The following is a 19,841-nucleotide window of genomic DNA, read 5'->3' on the forward strand; positions in this document are numbered from 1 at the left end:
GAAAATTAAGTCATCTCTTCTGTGCAGATTACAGATGACCACCTTCCTCAGAACTGTTACATCAAAAGGATATACTTACCGGGCTGCAGTGCTGTGTACAGGAACAAAATGATTGTAAAACACATTTCTAAAAATCAGTTGTGATCACTGAAAGCACTGAGATTCCCAAGGGCTGAGAAAACAACACAGGCTGAAGCACAGACAAGGAAAGCAAGGTCCTCCTAGTCCTTCCACTGATATGCTGTAGGAACGTGGGTGAGTCAGTCACCTCATTGATACTGTGTTCCAGCCACTACCACCACTCAGACTGTAAACTTTGCAGGATGGGCACCAGCTTCTAAAAGAAACATGTATAATGGCCCTCTCACCTCCAGTGAGCCCGTAGGTGCTGGCGAAACCATAAACAAGTTGAAAAGAATTGTTAGAAAATGTCAAGAGTCTACAGGAGCCACAATTCTGACGTGACAACATTTGTATCGATAAACAAAAAGATGTATAGTTCTCTTTATATGATGTGCATGTATAATGTAGTGAAAAGAACTCTAAAACACGTTTCTCATGCAACTGTAGCTCAGTACCACAGATGAGAAAGGTAGCAATCTTCTTCAAGGCCACTAATCAGCTATTGGCTGACAGAGTAAAAGAGAAAGGCATTTTTCATTCCACTCACAAAGAGGTATAGAAGACATCTCCAACTCTTAGAGAGAGCAGCACTTACATTTTGCATACTATTTGAGTCTTCATGAAATTGGTTCTGACATAGCCTAAGATTTAGCTCAGTGACAAGTTCTTTTTTTTCCTTTTTCTTGTTTGTTTTTTTTTCAGTAATTTAGACATTACTTGAGCTGTCTTTGATTAATTTAGCCTTGGTGTCCATATTTGCAGGAAAAACTGTTTCTGCTTATATAGACAGAATCTGCAAATGAGGACAGGAGATCTGAGACCACAAAGCAATTCAGTGGCAAAGACTAAACTCTTCACATGAGACCTGTCTATCAGTTGCAACCAGTATAAATTGCAAAGCCAGGCACAATCATCTCCAGTCTCTCACCTCCCTGTCTCTCAGTACATCAGGAGCCCTCAAAACTAACTGTCCAACAGACAGTTGGACAAAACTTGTCCCATTGCCCTACCACACCAGGACAAGAGGTGTCCAACTAACCATACTATGCTAAGCACGTTTTCCGTTCGCATGCCAAGGTGAGAAAGCATCACAGAAAACAGTGCTTTATCTTTTCAATTTTATTTTAAAAGCTTGTGCTCATCTTCTGTGCATAATTTTTCCACAGGACTGTAAATCCTGGTCCAAAAGGGATATTGCTCACCCTACGTGCTTCTGGACCTGGTAACTCTGAATGGTACCTGGCACTGGGAATGCGTTCTTTCCCATAGGATGTGACTTGCCTGGTGTTTGCAGCAGTTGGACAAATATTCTTGAGTTAAAGAACCATTTTGGAAATAATGGTTGAGACCATTAATTCTGTTGGGAACTACACCAGATTTAGTAGTGATACAATAAAACCAAATGATAATGCAGTAGTCCAGTACAGACAAATGGCTGCCTCTTTGCCTTAGCTTTTTCCTCATATTTCCTCTTCTACCATCATTTCATCCACAACATTATTAGTGCAGAGGGCTCTAGGCAAAGGCAGCATCCAAACACCACATGAGCAATTTCTGCAGAAGACCTTTTTGCACAGCACACTACTAAAAGAGCCAGTGAGTACTGGTATTTTGCCTACAGCTGGCACTTTGCTTTTGTTGACTGGTACTAGCAGTATATGGCTTTATAAAAATAATTTCTGACCTAATGTGCATGTTGTGTCATTTTTTTTTACTTGCCCTAAGCAGAAGCTCAGAATGAAAACAGTTTAATAGAATAATTTTACCATGTGTAGATTTTGTCACAAGTGTTGCTTACAGGATTACAAAACTCTTCAAAGCACAGCTGGGATCTAAATTAAGCTTAGAGAAAATAGCTAGAACTCTGACAGTCTGTAAAGTGATGATATTATTGTCTTATCCTGGGCTTTGTTGACATACAGATGTACTCAGTTGGCACTAAAAACTAGAGTACAGAGTTGGTGAGACTTGAACATTTCATAAGAAAATGTATTGCTTCTATTTATTATTTTCACAAAGAAGAAACCAAGATAAATACTGCAAAGCATAAGATAGAAGAGATAATTCTTCACAAATCATGTTTCTATCGTGATTTCAAGAAGAAAAAGAATTAAAGTAGCAGAGGAGGACTATAAGAATAACCAAATGCAGAAGTCTGATTTCTCTTCTATTTCTAGAATTATATTATTGCTAGCATCAAAAGTTCAAGAAAAATAAAAGAGGTTGAATGTGAACCCTACAGTCTCAAACATACAATTCTTTCTGCAAATATGAAAAAACAAAATGACACTCTGGTTGTAGGATGACTTCCACAATGAACTTTTCATGGAAAACAGTGTCAAGATAATAATAACAAAATCTGAAATGGTTGCTAACATGTGTCGATATGAAACACAGAGACAGCAACAGATATGAGAGAAAAAATTTATTTAAAACAGTCTTATTCACCCTGCCCCCTTCTTGCACACATCGTATTTGTAAAAAATCCTTGATTTAGACAAAGAGAGAAAGTTCTTCTCTCATACACTCTTTTAGTCCCTCTGCACTTTCTGATATATTCCCATCTAAACCACCATAATAAAACCTTACTTATTTCTATGCATACTTTGGGTGTAAACTCAATCTGAAGAGGGAGAAGGGTAAGGGGGCAATGCAGCTTTACATTGCCTACTGTGACGAGGCAACCTAGTGCATACCCATATACAATGTCCTGTGATAATTACTTCAGACTGCAAGCATCTTAGCACAGGAACTGCATTTTCCCAGATAGATAAAACTTTGTGAAATTACACTAAAATATACACAGTAAATGGCATGCTACACTTGCAAAGTCAAGGGCCCAAGAGCCAGTAAATGCCAAAAAAATAAGATAATCCATGTAATCTTAGTCCAGAACTCACGGGCATAGACGTTGTAGTATCATTATCAGTTTACAAGATAGAATACTACTTTTTAAATATTGTCCTGCCTTAGTCAGTGCACAAACAGGATAGGCTCATTAAAAAAGTAATAATTCAATATCTTGTTCAGTCATTGAGGTCTTGTCTCCCAGATGTTCTTCCAATTCTGTTCTGAAGGCAGAAAAGACCATAAGAAAACAACTGTTTTCATCATACTGTTTGCTGCAGTATCTAGGTAAACTGACAAACATTTATTTGCATTTATTTTACCCAAGCCGTTACACAGTGCTGGTTTTGCAGTGCACAATACAGAGTAAAGAATAAGTGAATATTAATTTCAAGTGCTCATAACTTGCAAGGCTGCTGAATTTTAGAGTACTCTACATATTTGGCACGGTTTTTGTAACCAAAGTATAATTTCCAACTGACAACACTGGCAGCAGCAGCTCTTCTTCATATATAGAAATCATCTCATGGACTAGGGATAGACAATTACTGCCACCTACAAAAAGATGGTTTTAAGTGATTTTCCCATCATGACACTATCATGTGGCATATGCAGGGACATAACTTTACTCTCTCAAACACTGTTAAATTCTTGTACACATACTTTCATTTCACTGCCTGCTCTTCCCCGTCTCGTTCACTGAGTTTCTTAGACACAGCCCATTTTCTTGGTAAATAAATGCTGCTCAGGCAGATTTTCAAAGAATTTCTATAGTTGTCTGGAATTTCTAAACACACAGGAGAATAGCTCTGGTCAGATAGCTGTATGGCTAGTAATCTCTGGCATATTCAGCACATAAATACAATCTTACATTTTGGATGTACTAGTCCCTAGTGCTGCTGGATTTCCTGTGAACTTAGACCCACTGCTTTCTGAGGGATCCAGGACAGAAATTACAGTCTTGCTTATAGGATGTTCTCTGCAATGAAGTGGAGGTTTTAACCTTCATACTACATGAAAATTCACCCTCAAAGCCCAGGTTTCTCTGCCTTGCCTTGCAGAGAGCCTCATCAAGACCCCTGAGCCTAGTAGCATACAAAGACCCCAAGAAGTACTTGCAACTTGATTGGTCATGGTGTATTACAGGAATACACTGAATAGCATGCGCCCAGCTGCCTGTTTCTATCACAAGCAAGAGCAGATGAAGTGAAATGAGCATGGCTGGAGCAGGGAGTGAGTAAGCTACTGTAACCATTCTCAACAACAAACCTTCAGGGAAGCTGTCAAGGATTTTCCAAACACTTCGGCCTCTCTCCTTCGCCAGCTTAATAAACCCTCACTAGCTTAATGAACCCAAGCAAGACCTCGAAGGCAGCTTCCCACATAAATACCCAAACTACAAACTATATGGAGGTGCCAAACTTGCTGACTCAGTTCTTTGCTTGCCTTTCAGAGGTTGAGGCAGGAGACGGGCAGAAACACACAGAAATTACTTTATTATTTCAAACCCCAGGAAAAAGGGCCAAAGAAAGAAAACCGACAACAGCTATCCTTCCCCACCCAAAACAAGCTCTCTTGTTAGGGTAACTCCACCTTTAACATGGATTCCTGTCCTTCCCTCTGTGCCTCCTCCTGGTGCACCAAATGCACTACCAGAGTGGCATAGAATCATGGAATGGTAGGAGTTGGAAGGGACCTTTAGAAACCATCTAGTCCAACCCCCTTGCAGAAGCAGGTTCACCTAGATCAGGTCACATAGGAACATGTCCAGGTGGGTCTTGAAGACCTCCAAGGAAGGAGACTCCACATCCTCCCTGGGCAGCCTGTGCCATGGCTCCCTCACCCAAACAGTGAAATAGTTTTTTCTTATGTTTAAGTGGAACTTTTTGTGTTCCAGCTTCAACCCATTACCCCTTGTCCTGTTGTTAGCTACTACAGAAAAAAGGGATGTCCCAGCCTCCTGATACCCACCATTTCGATACTTGTATATGTTAATAAGATCTCCCCTCAGTCTCCTCTATTCTAGACTAAACAGCCCCCCCAGTTTCCGCAGCCTTTCGCCTGGGACTGCCTCAGCCATTGAGGGGTGCGGGTAGAGGCGATGCCAAGACTGGGGCAGGAGGCAAGGGCAAGGGCTGAGGTAGGGGCTCGTAGTTCCAAGATCCCTGGTTATCCAGGTGCGACCACAGTGGACCAAGCGCCTTGGGCACCTGTCAGTCAGAGCCCGTCCCTCCCCCCGCGCCTCCGCCGAATGCCATGGCGCCGATCTCTCGCGCTGCGATTGGCCGAAGCAGCCGTCAACTCAGTGCCGCGAGGCTCCGCCTCCTCACCCCTCCCCTCTGCATTGACGGCCCAGAGAGGAAAATGACGCAGGGATCTCCCACGATTTGATTGGCCAAGCGCAAACGCCACTCAAGACAAGACCCCGCCCCCTCCCTCCCCCCCGCGGGGCGGGACAGTGTCTCAGCTGACCGGTGAGCCCCGTGACAGGTGGGGGTGGGCTCCGCTGGCGCATGGTCAGTGCCGCCAGTCCCTCCCGCAGAGGCCCGCCCAACCGCCCCGAATTACACCTGCGGATTGGCCGCAGCCGTTGTCCGTCAGCACTCCCCGGTGGGCGGAGTGCTTGGTCGAGGGTTCTCTGTCCGGCGGTGCGGCCCGGCGTTTTCCCGGCGGCGGTGGCCGACATGGGGCGGCGCGGTGGGGTTAACTGGGTACTGGAGGTGGCGGCGCTGGTGACATCGGCTTGTCTCGCCGGTGAGCGACTTGGGGTCGTGCCGGCGTTGGGGAGCTGCGGCGGCGGGAGGGGAGGGCTGCGCTGCGTAGCCGCTGCGGAGGGACGCTGGAGGGGGAAGGGGCGGCCGCGCGCCTCGGGGCCAGCTCGGCCGCAGCGACTGGGGAAGGGGGAAGGGGAGCACGCGAGCTAGGGGGGGAGGAGGGAGACGCGTGAGCTTTGCGGGGTAGCGTGTGTCGGGGGTGACCCGGGGTGCGCGAGGAAGGCGCGGCCCCGGGCCGGCGTGGTTGGCGCCTCATGCACTCGGAGGGGACGAACCCCTCAGACAGCCCCGGGGCGTCAATCCCCCCGCCCCCCACCGTGGGCAGCGCTCAGGGGGCAATGGTGGGGGTAATGTGTGTGTATGGCGGGGGCGGGTAGGGTGGACGCCCGCGGCTTCAGGACTAGAGGGCGAGAGCGGAGGGCTGCCCCTTCAGCAGCGGCTGCCGCCTGCGGGCGCTGTGCGAGGAGGCTTCCTTCTCCATTCTGAGCGAAGGGCTGTGTGTGGCCATTAGAACTACGCTGCCTTCTGGGAGGACCAATTTGCGCCTCTGTCTCAGTGATGGCTGGAGTCTTGTCATTTGTTGTGATTCCGGCTCACCATCTGCACTTCAGGCTTCCAGGCCTCATAAGTAGATTTTTTGCTCAGTATACCTTAGTTCTTAGTCCAGCCTCACAAAGGCCTGTAAGAGTCAAAGTGCCACTGACGTACGATTTGGGTAAGGTAGAAGTTTGATGAAGTATTCTGTATGGGGGATGAATTGCATCTCAGAATTCAGGCTTTCCCACTTATGAGCCTCAGTGGGGTGTTATGGTCAAGCAGTTAGAGTGTGTGTCTGAGGAAGTGGCTTGACTTCCCAAGTTCAAATTCAGTTGTAATCATTGAGACCTTGAACAAGTCTAGCAATGCAAATTTCATTGGAAAAGGTAATGCTCTACTGTTATCCATCTAAATAGTCTCATCCCAAGTAAGATAACTTATCTGAAATACCATGTGTGACTGTCTTATAGCCTTGTGGAGAGCAGCAAGTGAAGTCCTACAGACTGAGCAAAAATATTTGTACCAATTTTGTAAATTCCTTCTTAAGCAAATTGGCCTGGAAACACATCTGCCCTTCAAAATAAGGGTTTATATACCATTAAAATTGATAGCAGGCCATCCAATTGTCATGGGTTTGGCTGGGATAGGGTTAACTTTCTTCCTGGTAGTCTGTGTTTTGGGTTTGTGCTGAAAAACAGTGTTAGTAATACAGGTGTGTTTTAGTTATTGCCGAGCAGGGCTTATGCAGTGTATTATTTATCTCCCTTTATTGTATTCCTTTTAATCACTATTATTATTGTACATTATAATTATTGTGGTTATTATATTTTATTTAATTTGATTTATTGAACTATTATTATCCCATGAATTTTGCTTTTTTTTTTTTACCCCCTCATTCTCCTCCTGCTCCCCCTGCAAAGGGTTGGGGTGAGTGAGCAGCTGCATGGTGCTTAGTTGCATCTGGGGCTAAACCACACAATAACAAACACCTATCAATTTACAACAAAAAAGACTTGAATCTTCTCCATATACATTTGCTGGTTTTGCCTGTTTGCTTCCTTTTTCCACCCTTCCGTAACCTGCATCCCAGTTCCTTTAGTATGTTTATCATAACATAGCTCAGGTTTACTGTCAACATTGATATGCAGGGTTGTGACCCTGACTTTAAAACAGCATCTTCAAGGTCACATTGCCCAAGTTAATGTTAAGGAAGACTGTAACTGTGCATCAGTTTACTATTGTGTTATTTTTGTAAATAGCCTTTAGATTTGAAAATACCATGGAGAACTGTTGTGCGTAGCTGCTTAGATTGGTAACTAAATTTCAGTGGCCATACGATTAAATGCTTCTGTTTTCTTTTGACAGTTATCTTATTCATGTAACTTTTGAAGTATGTGATCGGTCTGATTGTATAATTAGAACATCAGCTTGGATGGCCTGCAAATATTTATTACTTGATTTTTCTTCAGTCTTTTGCCAGATTAGTTGTTTGTTAGAAACCTTAAAAAATTAGGGGTTGACTAGATGATCTCTAAAGGTCCCTTTTAACCCCTACCATTCTATGAACCTACACTCATTTGGGGCAATGCCCCTGCCTGTTTCTGCTTATATACACAAACTAAGTCTTGAAATTTATTTAGATGAGTGTTTGTGTACGCAGTATTGCAGTTATGCTTGTGTGACTTCAAAACAGGCATCTAGGTTGAAATAAGCCCATCTCTTATGTCTGTGGAGTCTTTTCTGACTTTATTACACAGTAAATTACTGTCATCGTAACAGTTTAGCAATATGCTTTTAGTCAACTTTGCTATTCAAGCTAAGTGAAATGGGGAAGAGAGTTGAGGGGGGGTCCCAAATAAGTGAAAAAACAACATGAAGTATTGCAGATTGTGGCTTTACACGGTCTGTTTAAGTCCTTCATCCAAGGAAGAAAACCATTTCACAACATCATGTGATTGAGAAGGCAGAGATGAGACACCGGAGCTGTTCTGCAGAAGCCAGCTTGTTCCTGGCAGTGCTCTGTTTAAGCCAGCACTGACAAACTCTGCTGATCCTTCTGGCTCTGCATTCAGTGGCTCAGACTGTTGTCTCCATGAGAAGGTGTTACACCAAGCTGTCCTGGAAGCACACAGAGCTGTGTTGGTGCATAGCTGCTTGTGAACTAACAGGATTTTGGAGTCTGCCTGGCTCTAGTGAGAGTTAGCTTTACCAGGTCTAAACTGCTCGAACACTGTTCACAACCTGCTAAAGGGTAGACAAAATTGTTCTGTACTGTTGCTTGAAAAATTGTCCTGCTTTTTATTGAGGTGGGATTGTCCGTCCTTAGTCATTACTCTGTAGAAACTGTATTTTGTATTACAGAGCGTTACAATGATCTGCTCTTGTTACTTGTGACAGATAAACTGATATACATGAGAGGGAGGAAGAAGGGATGGAAGCTCAAATGTGTTCTTTTTCTGTGTAATGTAAGGGCGAGACTGCAAGGACTCTGACAACTTCTTGCGTTTGCTTTTTTAGGTGTATGCGGTGATGAATTTAGCGTGTTACGATCGCCTCAGTCCGTTGTCTTTCGAGATGGAAGTTGGCCCATTCCTGGCGAGCGGATCCCGGATGTAGCTGCCTTAACCATGGGCTTTTCTGTTGAAGAAGTACGTTTCAAGTCTTCATTTTGAAACGCTTCTAAAACTTCAGGCCTACTTCCCTAATGTGCAAGTCTTCCTGTCATGTGCTGGAATATATAAAATATCACCTTGTTTGTCTTGAGGAATGCATGACTTGTCAGAGTGTGGCTTCCAAGCGTAGAGCTCCATCAGTCATATGAGCAGTAAGAGGCTGCACTCGCTGGCTAATTTGAATCATCGGCTATAGAAGGAAGTAAGCCTAAGGAGTCTTTACACTGCTATTCTTCAGTTCCTCTGAGACCCAAATACATGCTGTATTCCTCCCGTCATCTGTGGTCACCTACTGAGAACCTGTGGAAGCCACTGTCGTTTCTTGCCTATGAGCTATGTGTAGTACTCTGCTCTTGGGTACTCTGGAGGTAGTGAGAAAGGGCTTGGCTAGGCAGATATTTTGTCAGATCAGCAAGCATACTTAATAAAGGCAAGTAGACTGGACATTTAAGAAATAATCCTAAGACTTTAAGACCTAATTTCTGGTAGTGTTTTCCCAATTAGAATCATAGAATGGCAGGGATTGGAAGGGAGCTTTAGAGATCATCTGGTCCAAACCCCCTGCAGAAGCAGGTTCACCTAGATCAGGTCACATAGGAACATGTCCAGGTGGGTCTTGACCTCCAAGGAAGGAGACTCCACAACCCCTCTGGGCAGCCTGTGCCACTGCTCCCTCACCCTCACAGTGAAAGAGTTTTTTCATATATTTAAGTGGAACTTTTTGTGTTCAGCTTCATCCCATTACCCCTTGTTCTGGTGCTAGCTACTATAGGAAAAAGGGATGCCCCAACCTCCTGACACCCACCCTTCAGATGTTTATAAATTTTAACAAGATCTCCCCTCAATTTCCTCTTCTCCAGACTAAACAGTCCCAGTTCCCACAGCCTTTCCTCGAATTATGTTTTTGAATGTAGCTTTAGTGATGTTTAAAGTGGGGCATGTGAGTAGGAGCCCTTGGGTTGATTCCGTCTTTCCTGAGCTTCGGCATGGAAGAGTGGCTGTTGAAGCAGAAAGTGTAGTAGTCAGGCATCTCTAGCAGTGTCTGTGTGCAGCCAGACATTCAAGGCTACAAGCTGGGATATTCTGACACTGCTGGTGGGGGAGGCTGATTCCCATTTCTTCTGTGCTGCAGCTCGGCAAGAGGTCTGATAAGTTTTTTGAATGCAGTCTGTTTAGCCTGTGTTTTGGGACGTGCCTGAAAATATATTGCCATCAGTTAGTTATGGAGTGGGTTTTTGTCATTACACTCGGAGCAAAACAGTGGAGTTTGGCCCATTTTGAGCATTTGACTTTTGGTACATTGGTTATCTGGAGGTATAATATGGTTATCATGGAAGAAAGTATTTCAGTACTTGCTCTGTGCCTTTGCCAAAGCTTAGAATTCATTTGCTACAAGGGGTCCATAGCATCCTTTAGAAGTAGTTCTCTGTTAGTATTATTTCAAATCCTAGAAGCAGACAGGGAAGGAGGTCTTCAAATTACTCTTCTGTTAAGCCCTGAGACTTAAGATTGTTGCTATTCTCATTAAGGCAGAGATCACTGTGTTGCAACTTCTAGGTCTGGTATGGAGAGTACTGCAGGGCCCAAATGTTCATTTTGCAGTTTACATCAAGGCTGTAGTTAAGGAACAGAAACTGACTTCCTATTGCATTATATTGAGGTTCCTCAAAAGCATTCCTCTATTAAAGCAGGAGAAAATGGAACTGCTTTTTTTTGTCCATGATGATGCTTTAAAATATTTTTGTTTTGTTTCTTTGAGGTGATATAGATCATAACATCAATGATATTTAATTCTAAAATCCAAATAAATTGGTCATGTGAAAGTTAAACAGGCAGCCGCGTCTTTTGCGTGGATGGAGAAACAGGTCTGAATTCATTGCAAATAGATGAATTTGTATTTTGTGCATGAATAAACAAGGCAGGTCACCTTCACTGTGCTCTTACTGATGTTGAACCATAGTAAGCTACTAAGGAATCTTTTTACATTTCTGTGCAAATGTTAAAGTTTTAAATTAGTAGACTGTTGGTACATTTGACAGCCCCCTCCCTTTTTCCAGCCCATTTCTTTCTGTTCCTGAAAATACCAAGATGTTAAGTGTTTTAATGTGCCTAAATCTATTTCTATGGTGTTTTGCAAAAGGGCTTGGTTTTGAGTTTTGTTTTCATGTTTTGGTTTTGTTTTGGAAGTTCAGCCTTCACTTATTAAATAGAAACTATGTGAAATAGCTCTTGTTGTATCCCATATGCGCAGTTCCTTCTCAGCGCAGACTTTGCTGTGAAGTTACTGACAGCTTTTAAACTAACGTTTTTTTTCATGGTTAACTTGAGACAGAATTATTCAAGATAAAAGGCATTCTAGTGTTATCTTACTTTCCCATGAAGTTTCCAATAGGCTGTCCTGCAGAGGTATTAACAAGATAGGGTTATTTTACTGTAGTGATGGGGGAGGGTGCCTCTCTTTCTCCCCATAAAATACAAGGATTTTTATTGGTTTTTTTTTTATAGGACCTTCCTTGGCCTGGGCTTGCTGTGGGTGATCTGTTTCACAGACCACGAGCTACTGTGCTGGTAACAGTGAAAGGAGTAGACAAGCTGACATTGCCTGTGAAAAAGATTTCTTACCCTATTGAGAATGTAAGTATCTGTGTTTGGAACTGTTGTGCAATTTCTGTGACACTCGTTGTAATGAATCATAGAATCATTACAGTTTGAAAAGACCTTTAAGATCATTGAGTCCAACCATGTGAAGTGCATGACTCTCTTCCTAATGTTCACTTCTTACTTCACTTGAAGTTCACATTCTCTCCTGGAACAATGAATCAGGCTGTGTAAATAAATAAACCAGTCAGACTCCTATACAAGGTGAGAGGCCTTTAAGATTGTCCAGACCTTCCTGTGTTGGATTCAGTAACTTGTTTGACCAAAGCATGATCTGCTTGAAAGGCATCTAGTTTTAACCTGTTTGTACCAAGAGGCAGAGAATCCACTGTTTCCCATGTTAATGATTCTGACTATGAGCACTTAAGAAAAAACTATTTCAGTGTGAGAGTGAGGGAGCAGTGGCACAGGCTGCCCAGAGGGGTTATGGAGTCTCCTTCCTTGGAGGTCTTCAAGACCTGTCTGGACATGTTCCTATGTGACCTGATCTAGGTGAACCTGCTTCTGCAGCGGGGGTTGGACTAGATGACCTCTAAAGGTCCCTTCCAACCCCTACCATCCTATGAAATGACTTAACTTTTTTTTTCTTCAACTGTCTGTGTGTGCTAACGTTTTTCTGTTATGTTGGTACTTTAATGAACTGTATCATTCTCTAAGCAGTCTCTTTCTTCAAATACTAGAGTGAAGTATAGCACTTTGAGGTGCAACTCAATTATACTATATCAAAAAGAGAAGAACAATCAACATTACCTGTCATTGTGTCTTTTCTGAGATTCTTTTTTTCACACTTGTCACAGCATTGCAGAATCATTTAGGTCGGAAGGGATCTCTTAAAAATCCTCAAGTCCCCTTGAGCAAGCAGGGTCAGCTAGAGCAGGCTTTTGAATGTCTTCCACAGGTGGAGACTCCACAATGTCTCTGGGCTACCTGTGCCAGTATTTGACCACCCTTACTGTAAAAGAGCCTAGTTTCCTATGTTAAAATAGAATTTCCTGGTTTTAAATTTACAGCCACTGCCTTTTCTGTCATATGATTTTTGTCCACATAGGTCTTAACAGGAACATGGTAACTTACAAATGACTGGTGACTCTACAATGCCTCCTCCTCCTTTATTAAATACATTGTCTGCTTTAATGCCTTCTGCTGCAGTATTAAGCCACTTCGTCTTATTGAGCTGTTGTTTGTTCAGCATAAACCCACAAACTCTTTTCAAATAACTTTTTTTCAGGTTACTTCTAGTTAGTTTGTTCCATATCTGCCTGTTTTGCATCAGTTTACCACACATTTTGGTTCTGTGCAGCTGCTCTGCTCCTGTTCAGAATTGCTGTATATCATTTTATTTCAGTCAAGCTGTGGAATCATCAGTGGCAGTGTTGAAGAATGTTTTCTTTAGTATTGACACCCTAAGATGAGATGATGAGTTCCTTATTAAATTACTTCTAGAGCTCTTGGTCTTTTACTCTATCTCAAAACACCAGTGTTTAATTGGAACGTTATGTAGCTTTACATTGAACTCGGGTCAAATTCAGCCTACTGCAGATCTGCTTTCGCATCAGCTTTCAAGCACAACTTCCTAGTTCAGGCACAGTTACATGCTGGCATTGCTGAAATGGTATCTGGACCAAAACTTGCCCAGCTGCACCTGACTCTGCAGGCATTGCTAACTTGAGGAAAGATGAAGTAAACTGGAAATTTTCAGTCATGTTTGCATTTGTAGCTTTGATGAAGTTCTGCTGTGTACCTAGTTCATATTTTCTTTATTTCCCATTAATAGGCATTAATATTCCTAAGCTTTACTTAGTTCAGTTAACTGCTTTGAACTGGCTTTGAATGAACTGCCTCAAACGTGTGCTGGCAAAGTACTGGTTCCCTGATATTCAAGAGTAGCTTCAAATGATTGTCAGTCCATGTTTACCACTGATGGGTATAAATTATCCTAGTTTAAAGACTTGCAAAAATTTATTGGAAAAGATAACTTTTTTAATGTTCTTAACTAATGAATGGAAATGTACCATTCCATTTCTTTTTAGATCAAAACCCAGAAATAAGTGTTTAAAAAAGCTGATAGTCTTACTACTGTGCCAGTAATGGCACTATTCTGTGCTAGGATTTCTTATGTTCTTAGTACTTTATGTGGCTCTCTTCTTTGCTGTTTCAGCAGTCAGACTTTTTGCTGGTATGTTTTCATTCATCAGTTTTCTGTAGTTCATAACTTTCCATTTGCATTAAGATTAGTTTCCCTTTTTGTATTGCTTCTGTATATGTTGGTCTTACTTTACTGATAAACAAGACTGTACTCCTAGCTCAAATAAGCCTCTTGAGTACATAGTCACGGCCCCTTGGAGTTCTTAAAAATATATCTACCATAGATACACAGTTCATGTTTTGCATATTTTCTCTTACCATTTGCTATTCACAGTCTTGTCTCAAAGTGATAATATTTCCAAAAAGAGGTTGTCCTATTTTTCCAGACTTCTATAGTTAAGCAAATTATCTCATTTTATATCGTTAGGCCCTGTTGTACCCAAACCTCTAACTAAACTTTGCCTTCCAGGCTGTTCCTTTCAGTCTCGACAGTGTTGCGAATGCTATTCACACTTTGTTCTCTGAGGAAACTCCTGTGGTCTTGCAGCTGGCTCCCAGCGAGGAAGTGAGTATCACTTCGCTTCTCATTCCACATGCTCTAAATAGGAGCAACCTCTTTCCGCTTGTGTGGGTGGAGCAAAAAGAAAATCAAATATTATGCACTGGAGAGAGATTACAAGGATGATTAATTATTAAAGTGTGATCAGAAGAACCAAAACCTAAATGATGTTGTGTTAAACAATGGCTGTTCCTGCAGAGAGTGTACATGGTGGGCAAGGCAAACTCTGTGTTTGAAGATCTCTCGGTCACGCTGCGCCAGCTGCGAAACCGCTTGTTCCAGGACAATTCCATTCTCAGCTCCCTTCCTCTCAACTCCCTCAGCAGAAACAATGAGGTAAAAAAATTTCAATCAGTGCAAACTTCAACAATTTTTTTTCCTAACATTTTTAGTTAGCTTGTGCTCTTCTTTTTTTCTCCCTGCCCCCACCCCTCCCTTGATGCCTAGCTGAGCTCACTCTTAATTTTTTGTGACTGAATTTTAGGAACCAAGTTATAAGATTTCTTTTTTTATGTAACTTTATTGAAAGAGTAATTGGCTTCTAGCACGTTCTGATGCTGTAACAGACATAACCCGTTACAAAATACTGAGATTTGTGATAAAATGAGACATCCTAACTTTGGTTTCATCAAAGGAAATACCCGTGTCTCCCTCTTTCTGCCTCTTCACCCAGGTTGACTTGCTTTTTCTGTCAGAACTACAAGTCCTGCGTGACATTACAAGCCTGGTAAGGTTTTTTTGTTTTCCCATCTTGTGTGAATAACTTCAGAGATTTCATTAAAGGTAGAGAAGCCATAGCCAGGATACTTGGCAGTCAGTGGTATACGTTCAAGTGTGTCATCATCTGGTTGCATCAGTTATGTAATGCGTTCTCTAGTGATTTCTATCAGCCCCATCACTGATGGAAGAAAATGAGAACAGGACTCTCCTGTAGTTTGTATTCTGTTGTGTTTGGGGAGAAGAGGGGAAATTCTGAGCTGCTGTTTTTCCATAGTCAAAGGCACAGGAAGTACTCAATGAAGACTTTGTTGGCGCTTTCCTTGTTTTCTTACGTAAGAAGTATAGTGGCAGTTAAGAACACGTTCTTTGCAATGTCCACCGTTTTACTTCAACATGTCACCATAGCATTTCATCTGAAAAGACTGGAGTGACTTTTGTAGTGTGAACAGTGATGGTGATAGACGTGTCCCAGTGGAGGGATGAGCTTTTAATTCTTATGATCTTTTCGCTAAGAAGCTATTGCCTTGTTGCTGTGGTTTAGGATTCGTTTTTTAGTTGGGTTTTTTTTTTTGGTTTTGGGGTTTGTTCATGCTTTTAAGCTGCAGCTTAAAGCTGTGGATCCCAGCCTCAGTCCCAGCAAACTGATTTTGTGAGATGTGTTTTTAAAGTAACCTGTATATGAACTAATTTGTTTCCACTAAAGCTGGCTCGACACAAGCACTTAGCCAAAGATCATTCTCCAGACCTCTATTCTCTGGAACTGTCTGGTTTGGAAGAGATTGGAAAACGATATGGGGAAGACTCTCAGCAGTTCAAGGATGCTTCTCAAATCCTTGTAGACTCTTTGCAAAAGGTATGCTTTCTACCTATTGAATGAAACTCACAAGAACACTAAGGAAATAACTTTTTGTGTTAACTACAAGGGAGTTAGTTTATAGACTGTCTTCTGCTTTGAATTGTCACTTCATTAGTGATGGCTTGCCTGATACTTGTTTTTACTGTTTGGTTTTTAAATGGCAGTTCTTTAGTTGTAAAGTCAAGTGCTACAGTTTGTCACTCTGTAAAGTGTTGACACAATTCTGCAATGTGTTAGATATTTTGCATAAAGGAATAGGAATATATTGAAAACATACATCAACGTGACTTGATATGTTCGCTTTTCCTAAATACCTTGCATTTAAAACTGCCACTATATCTCTCAAAAACTGTCTCTCGGAAGTATCTTTTCCTCAGTGTACAGTGGTTAGTTTCCTCTTGCTCACAAAGCTGTATAGATCTGAATTTCAGAGTCTCCAAAATAACTGCTGTTGTCCATCAGTGTGCTCAAGAAAATAATTCTTTAGCAGGTCTTATGTAATCATTAGATAAAATCTTTATTAAGACCAATTGCTTTTAAGAGTTTAAAAAGCATGATGGAAGAGCATGAAAGCATCAATTTGCTCTAAACCTTGCTCTTCGGCCTCTTTGCAGTGAAGTGGAAGGTTGAGAACCTAAGGATACATTTTAAACCAACAGACATACAATTGGGAAACTAGAATGGTGAAGGGCCCTTTTGTAAAAGGGATGGAAGTATGAGCTTCAGCCCACAAATAAGTTACAGTCTGCTGAACAGTGGTTGAGTGGTTTTAGAGAGATATTGTAAACCAGGTGAAAGTTGGCACGTCCTTAGTGGAATTCTAAAATAGCGTGAATTTTTACAACTTTCCATAAGCTGCTTATTCCTGAAGCTGACACCTTATGATTTAGTACATCTTGCTAACAAAACTCTATTTAATCTCTGGCTATGGAGGAGATTTTAAGTTAAATCACTTTTGCTTTTCCAGTTTGCAGATGAGATGTTTAATCTGTATGGTGGGAATGCAGTAGTAGAAGTGGTGGCTGTAAAGACATTTAATTCTCCCCTCACAAGGAAGAGTCGTTCCATTCTCCAGTCTTCACAGGTAGTAGATGCATACTTTTCTATCTGTCATTTATTAAACTGCATCACTTCTTTACTTGTGTGTTATTTTTGTTTTTAAGGACTAGAATACTCACTGATTTAGGCACGGGTGTGAGGAGGTTGGCTTACCTGTCTTCATTCTCACTTAGTTAGGCAGTCATTGAGGTTGAAGAAGGTTTCTGGAGGTCATCTAGCCTGATCCACTGCCCAGAGCAGGATTAATTTAGGAGTTAATCAGGCTGCTCAGGTCTTTGTCCAGCTAAGTTCTTGAGAAGCCCACAGCTGGAAGTCCCTCAGCCTCTCTGCACAGCTTATTCCAAAGCCTTAACCACTTTCACCGTGAAAACTTTTTCCCCATGTCTTGTTAGAAATGGCATTTCTGCCCTTTTCTCCCTGGTACAGTAGTGCACAGGGGGAAAAAAAATATTATCCTTAACTTGCTGCCTACTCTCCATGTGCAGCCCAGGCCACGCTTGCCCCATGTCATTGCAGGGGCTCACCACTGACTCCTGTTCACCTTGTCCACCCACACCTCCAGACCTCTCCGTGCTGAGCTGCTGCCCAGCTGCTCAGTCCCCAGCCTGTGCTGCCACGTGGGGTTATTCTGTCCCAGGGACAGGGCTTTGCATTCTTCCTCACAGAGCTTCCTGAGGCTCCCATCAGCCCATTCCTCTGGGTTCCATTGATGTCAGTCACGTCATCCCTTCTGGATTTTGTGTCCTAGCGTTGGGATTGTCTAGACAGACACATCTCTGCTGTTCAGATTGCTCACCAGAATTGCTCACCCTGTGCAAGGTAACTTTGAAGTAATACCCATTTTCTTTATTGCAGAGCACAACAGAAAACCCATATAACCTTGCCTATCAATATAACTACAACTACTCTGTAATCTTCAACATTATTCTGTGGATGATGATAGGTCTTGCCTTAGCTGTGATAGTTATCTCCTACAACCTCTGGAACATGGATCCTGGGTACGACAGCATTATTTACAGGATGACAAATCAGAAGATAAGAATGGATTGAACTGCACTGGGTTTCAACTCAAGGAAATGATGAAGAGTAAGGTCTCCTTTAAGCTTTGTGGACAACAAATATTCTCATATGGTTAATTGTGACTTTTTTTTGTTAAAGGTGTATTTATTTCTAAGTATTTCTTCCCCCTCACCCCCCATCAAGCCTATTTTAAATGTTAGTAGTAGCACCAGATGGGATGCAGAAATTGGAATCTGCTTGTTTAAAAAACAAAAATACCCCAAAACAAGAACCCACCACAAAAATCAATCCCCAACGTAATTGTTATTAAAGTAACATCATTCCATTCTTTTTTCTCTATCATGTAACATGAGTTTTTGAAATGCCCTGTACTGCCTGTGGCTGTGTGCAAAACAGATACATTGAAATTACAATAGCAACATGTTGTTTGAAACTTTTACACTGGAAGATTAGAAATTCTAGCTAAATTGTTGTGTTGTATATTATGAACCAGTTGTAAATGTTTGATGTAAATATTTATAAATGGCTATATGTAACTTCAGAGAGGATAGTAAATATTCTTTAGGAAAATACTAAATACACAAATATTTCCACAAGACTACGATTCTAGTGGCACAAATGGCATTTGGATCTCATGCCGATGGCTCGGATGTGAGCTGCGGGCAGAAGGATCCTTTACCTGCAACCTGAGCACTTTGGAGGTCAATAACATTCGTGTGGCTGGTCTGTACCCTGGAGAGGCTCTAAATATCACCACAGCACCAGCCTGATCGTGCTCTAACGTCACGTACGGTTGAAAGTTCCTCTTCAGATGCTTCCCACTCTTTCCATTTGTGTTGATGTTGTCATTGCAAAAAACCTTAAATCAATTCTGTTTGATGATGAGTGGACCAACACTTGATTTAAATATACCTGGATTATAGTCTTGCTTCAACCGTTCAATAAAGGAAAGAACAGTTGTTCTGGAATGTGTTTTATTCTTTGTGGCTTAGGAGCGCAGCTGCTTCTGTCGCATGTTAGCTGGGCTGAACTGCGTCAGTGCTGGCAGCCCTCTGTGTGTGACAGGGTGACTGATAACAGTTCACTTTTAATTGGCTTTCAAAAGGAAATGCTCAACATCACCTCGTATGGATTGATTGTCCTAAAGCAAAGAGTGAGTTTAGTTAAAATGAGATGTTTAGCTCTGGCTTGAATCTTATTTAGAACTAGCAACTTTCTCAAGATTCATTTGTTCTTACAGTAAAGGAATTCTTCCAGACTACAGCAACTCCTTTTTTTTTCATTTCCTTGTCCTCTAATGTGCTTAACTTTCCCTATTGTGAAGGGAGATTTGTTCCACTTCCAGAAAAGATCTGCTCTTTGAATTAGTCTCACTTATTGGGAATGTTGGATTTGGAAGGGTTGAAGTTGTTCATGTCTCTGAGATCCTGGACCATGCTTTGTGTCATTCAGCACAAGTAATATGCTGCAGCTTTACCCAAGTCCGGGAAATCCAGTTTAGTGTATGTTGCAATCATCTGAAATGACTTTTAATGGCACTTAAGGCTAATTTGGGTAATTAAAATCAATAGATAGGAAGGAAGAGTTGTACTTCTAGTTTCTCTGATGAGAATGTGCAGTCTGATTATTGAACATTTTGTAACACACTTGCAGTGTTTTGATGATAAATCCATCTGATGAAGCTGTACAACTTTATTGTGAAAACAAAGTACGGCTCAATCACCTTGTTTGACAGGCGTGAAGCCGGTGATTCTATTATGATTCTTGATAATATTATGATTCTTAAATGATGTAGGTGACAGGAGGAAGAACGACCCCTGTCAGATTACTGTCAGATTGCACAATGCAAAGGGTAAACACCCTGGGAATGTTTAGGAACTTGCATTGTTTTCAGCTGTCTTGGACACACAGCAGTTGAAATAGAGTAAGGC

The 19,841-nt window shown here is 41.9% G+C and overlaps 1 protein-coding gene across 1 annotated transcript; it reads left to right on the forward strand.

Moving 5' to 3' along the window:
• Positions 1-5,461: 5,461 nt before the first annotated feature.
• ATP6AP2 (ATPase H+ transporting accessory protein 2) lies at positions 5,462-18,878 on the forward strand. Its single transcript, XM_062000143.1, has 9 exons — positions 5,462-5,724; positions 8,799-8,929; positions 11,459-11,587; positions 14,166-14,261; positions 14,454-14,591; positions 14,929-14,982; positions 15,679-15,828; positions 16,799-16,915; positions 17,746-18,878. Exons 1-9 carry the CDS (start codon positions 5,484-5,486, stop codon positions 17,938-17,940), a joined length of 1,251 nt encoding a protein of 416 aa, XP_061856127.1. The 5' UTR covers positions 5,462-5,483; the 3' UTR covers positions 17,941-18,878.
• The last annotated feature ends 963 nt before the right edge of the window (positions 18,879-19,841 follow it).

This window comes from Colius striatus, chromosome 1 (assembly GCF_028858725.1).
Source record: "Colius striatus isolate bColStr4 chromosome 1, bColStr4.1.hap1, whole genome shotgun sequence".
Classification (NCBI taxonomy): Eukaryota; Metazoa; Chordata; class Aves; order Coliiformes; family Coliidae; genus Colius; species Colius striatus.

What these genes read in the sequence shown, in the direction of transcription:
- ATP6AP2 (XM_062000143.1), top strand. Translation starts at nt 5,484, where the DNA reads ATGGTCAGTGCCGCCAGTCCCTCCCGCAGAGGCCCGCCCAACCGCCCC. An exon ending in GACATCGGCTTGTCTCGCCG is followed by an intron (nt 5,725 to 8,798) that starts GTGAGCGACTTG and finishes TTGCTTTTTTAG; the next exon opens with GTGTATGCGGTGATGAATTT. An exon ending in TGGGCTTTTCTGTTGAAGAA is followed by an intron (nt 8,930 to 11,458) that starts GTACGTTTCAAG and finishes TTTTTTTTATAG; the next exon opens with GACCTTCCTTGGCCTGGGCT.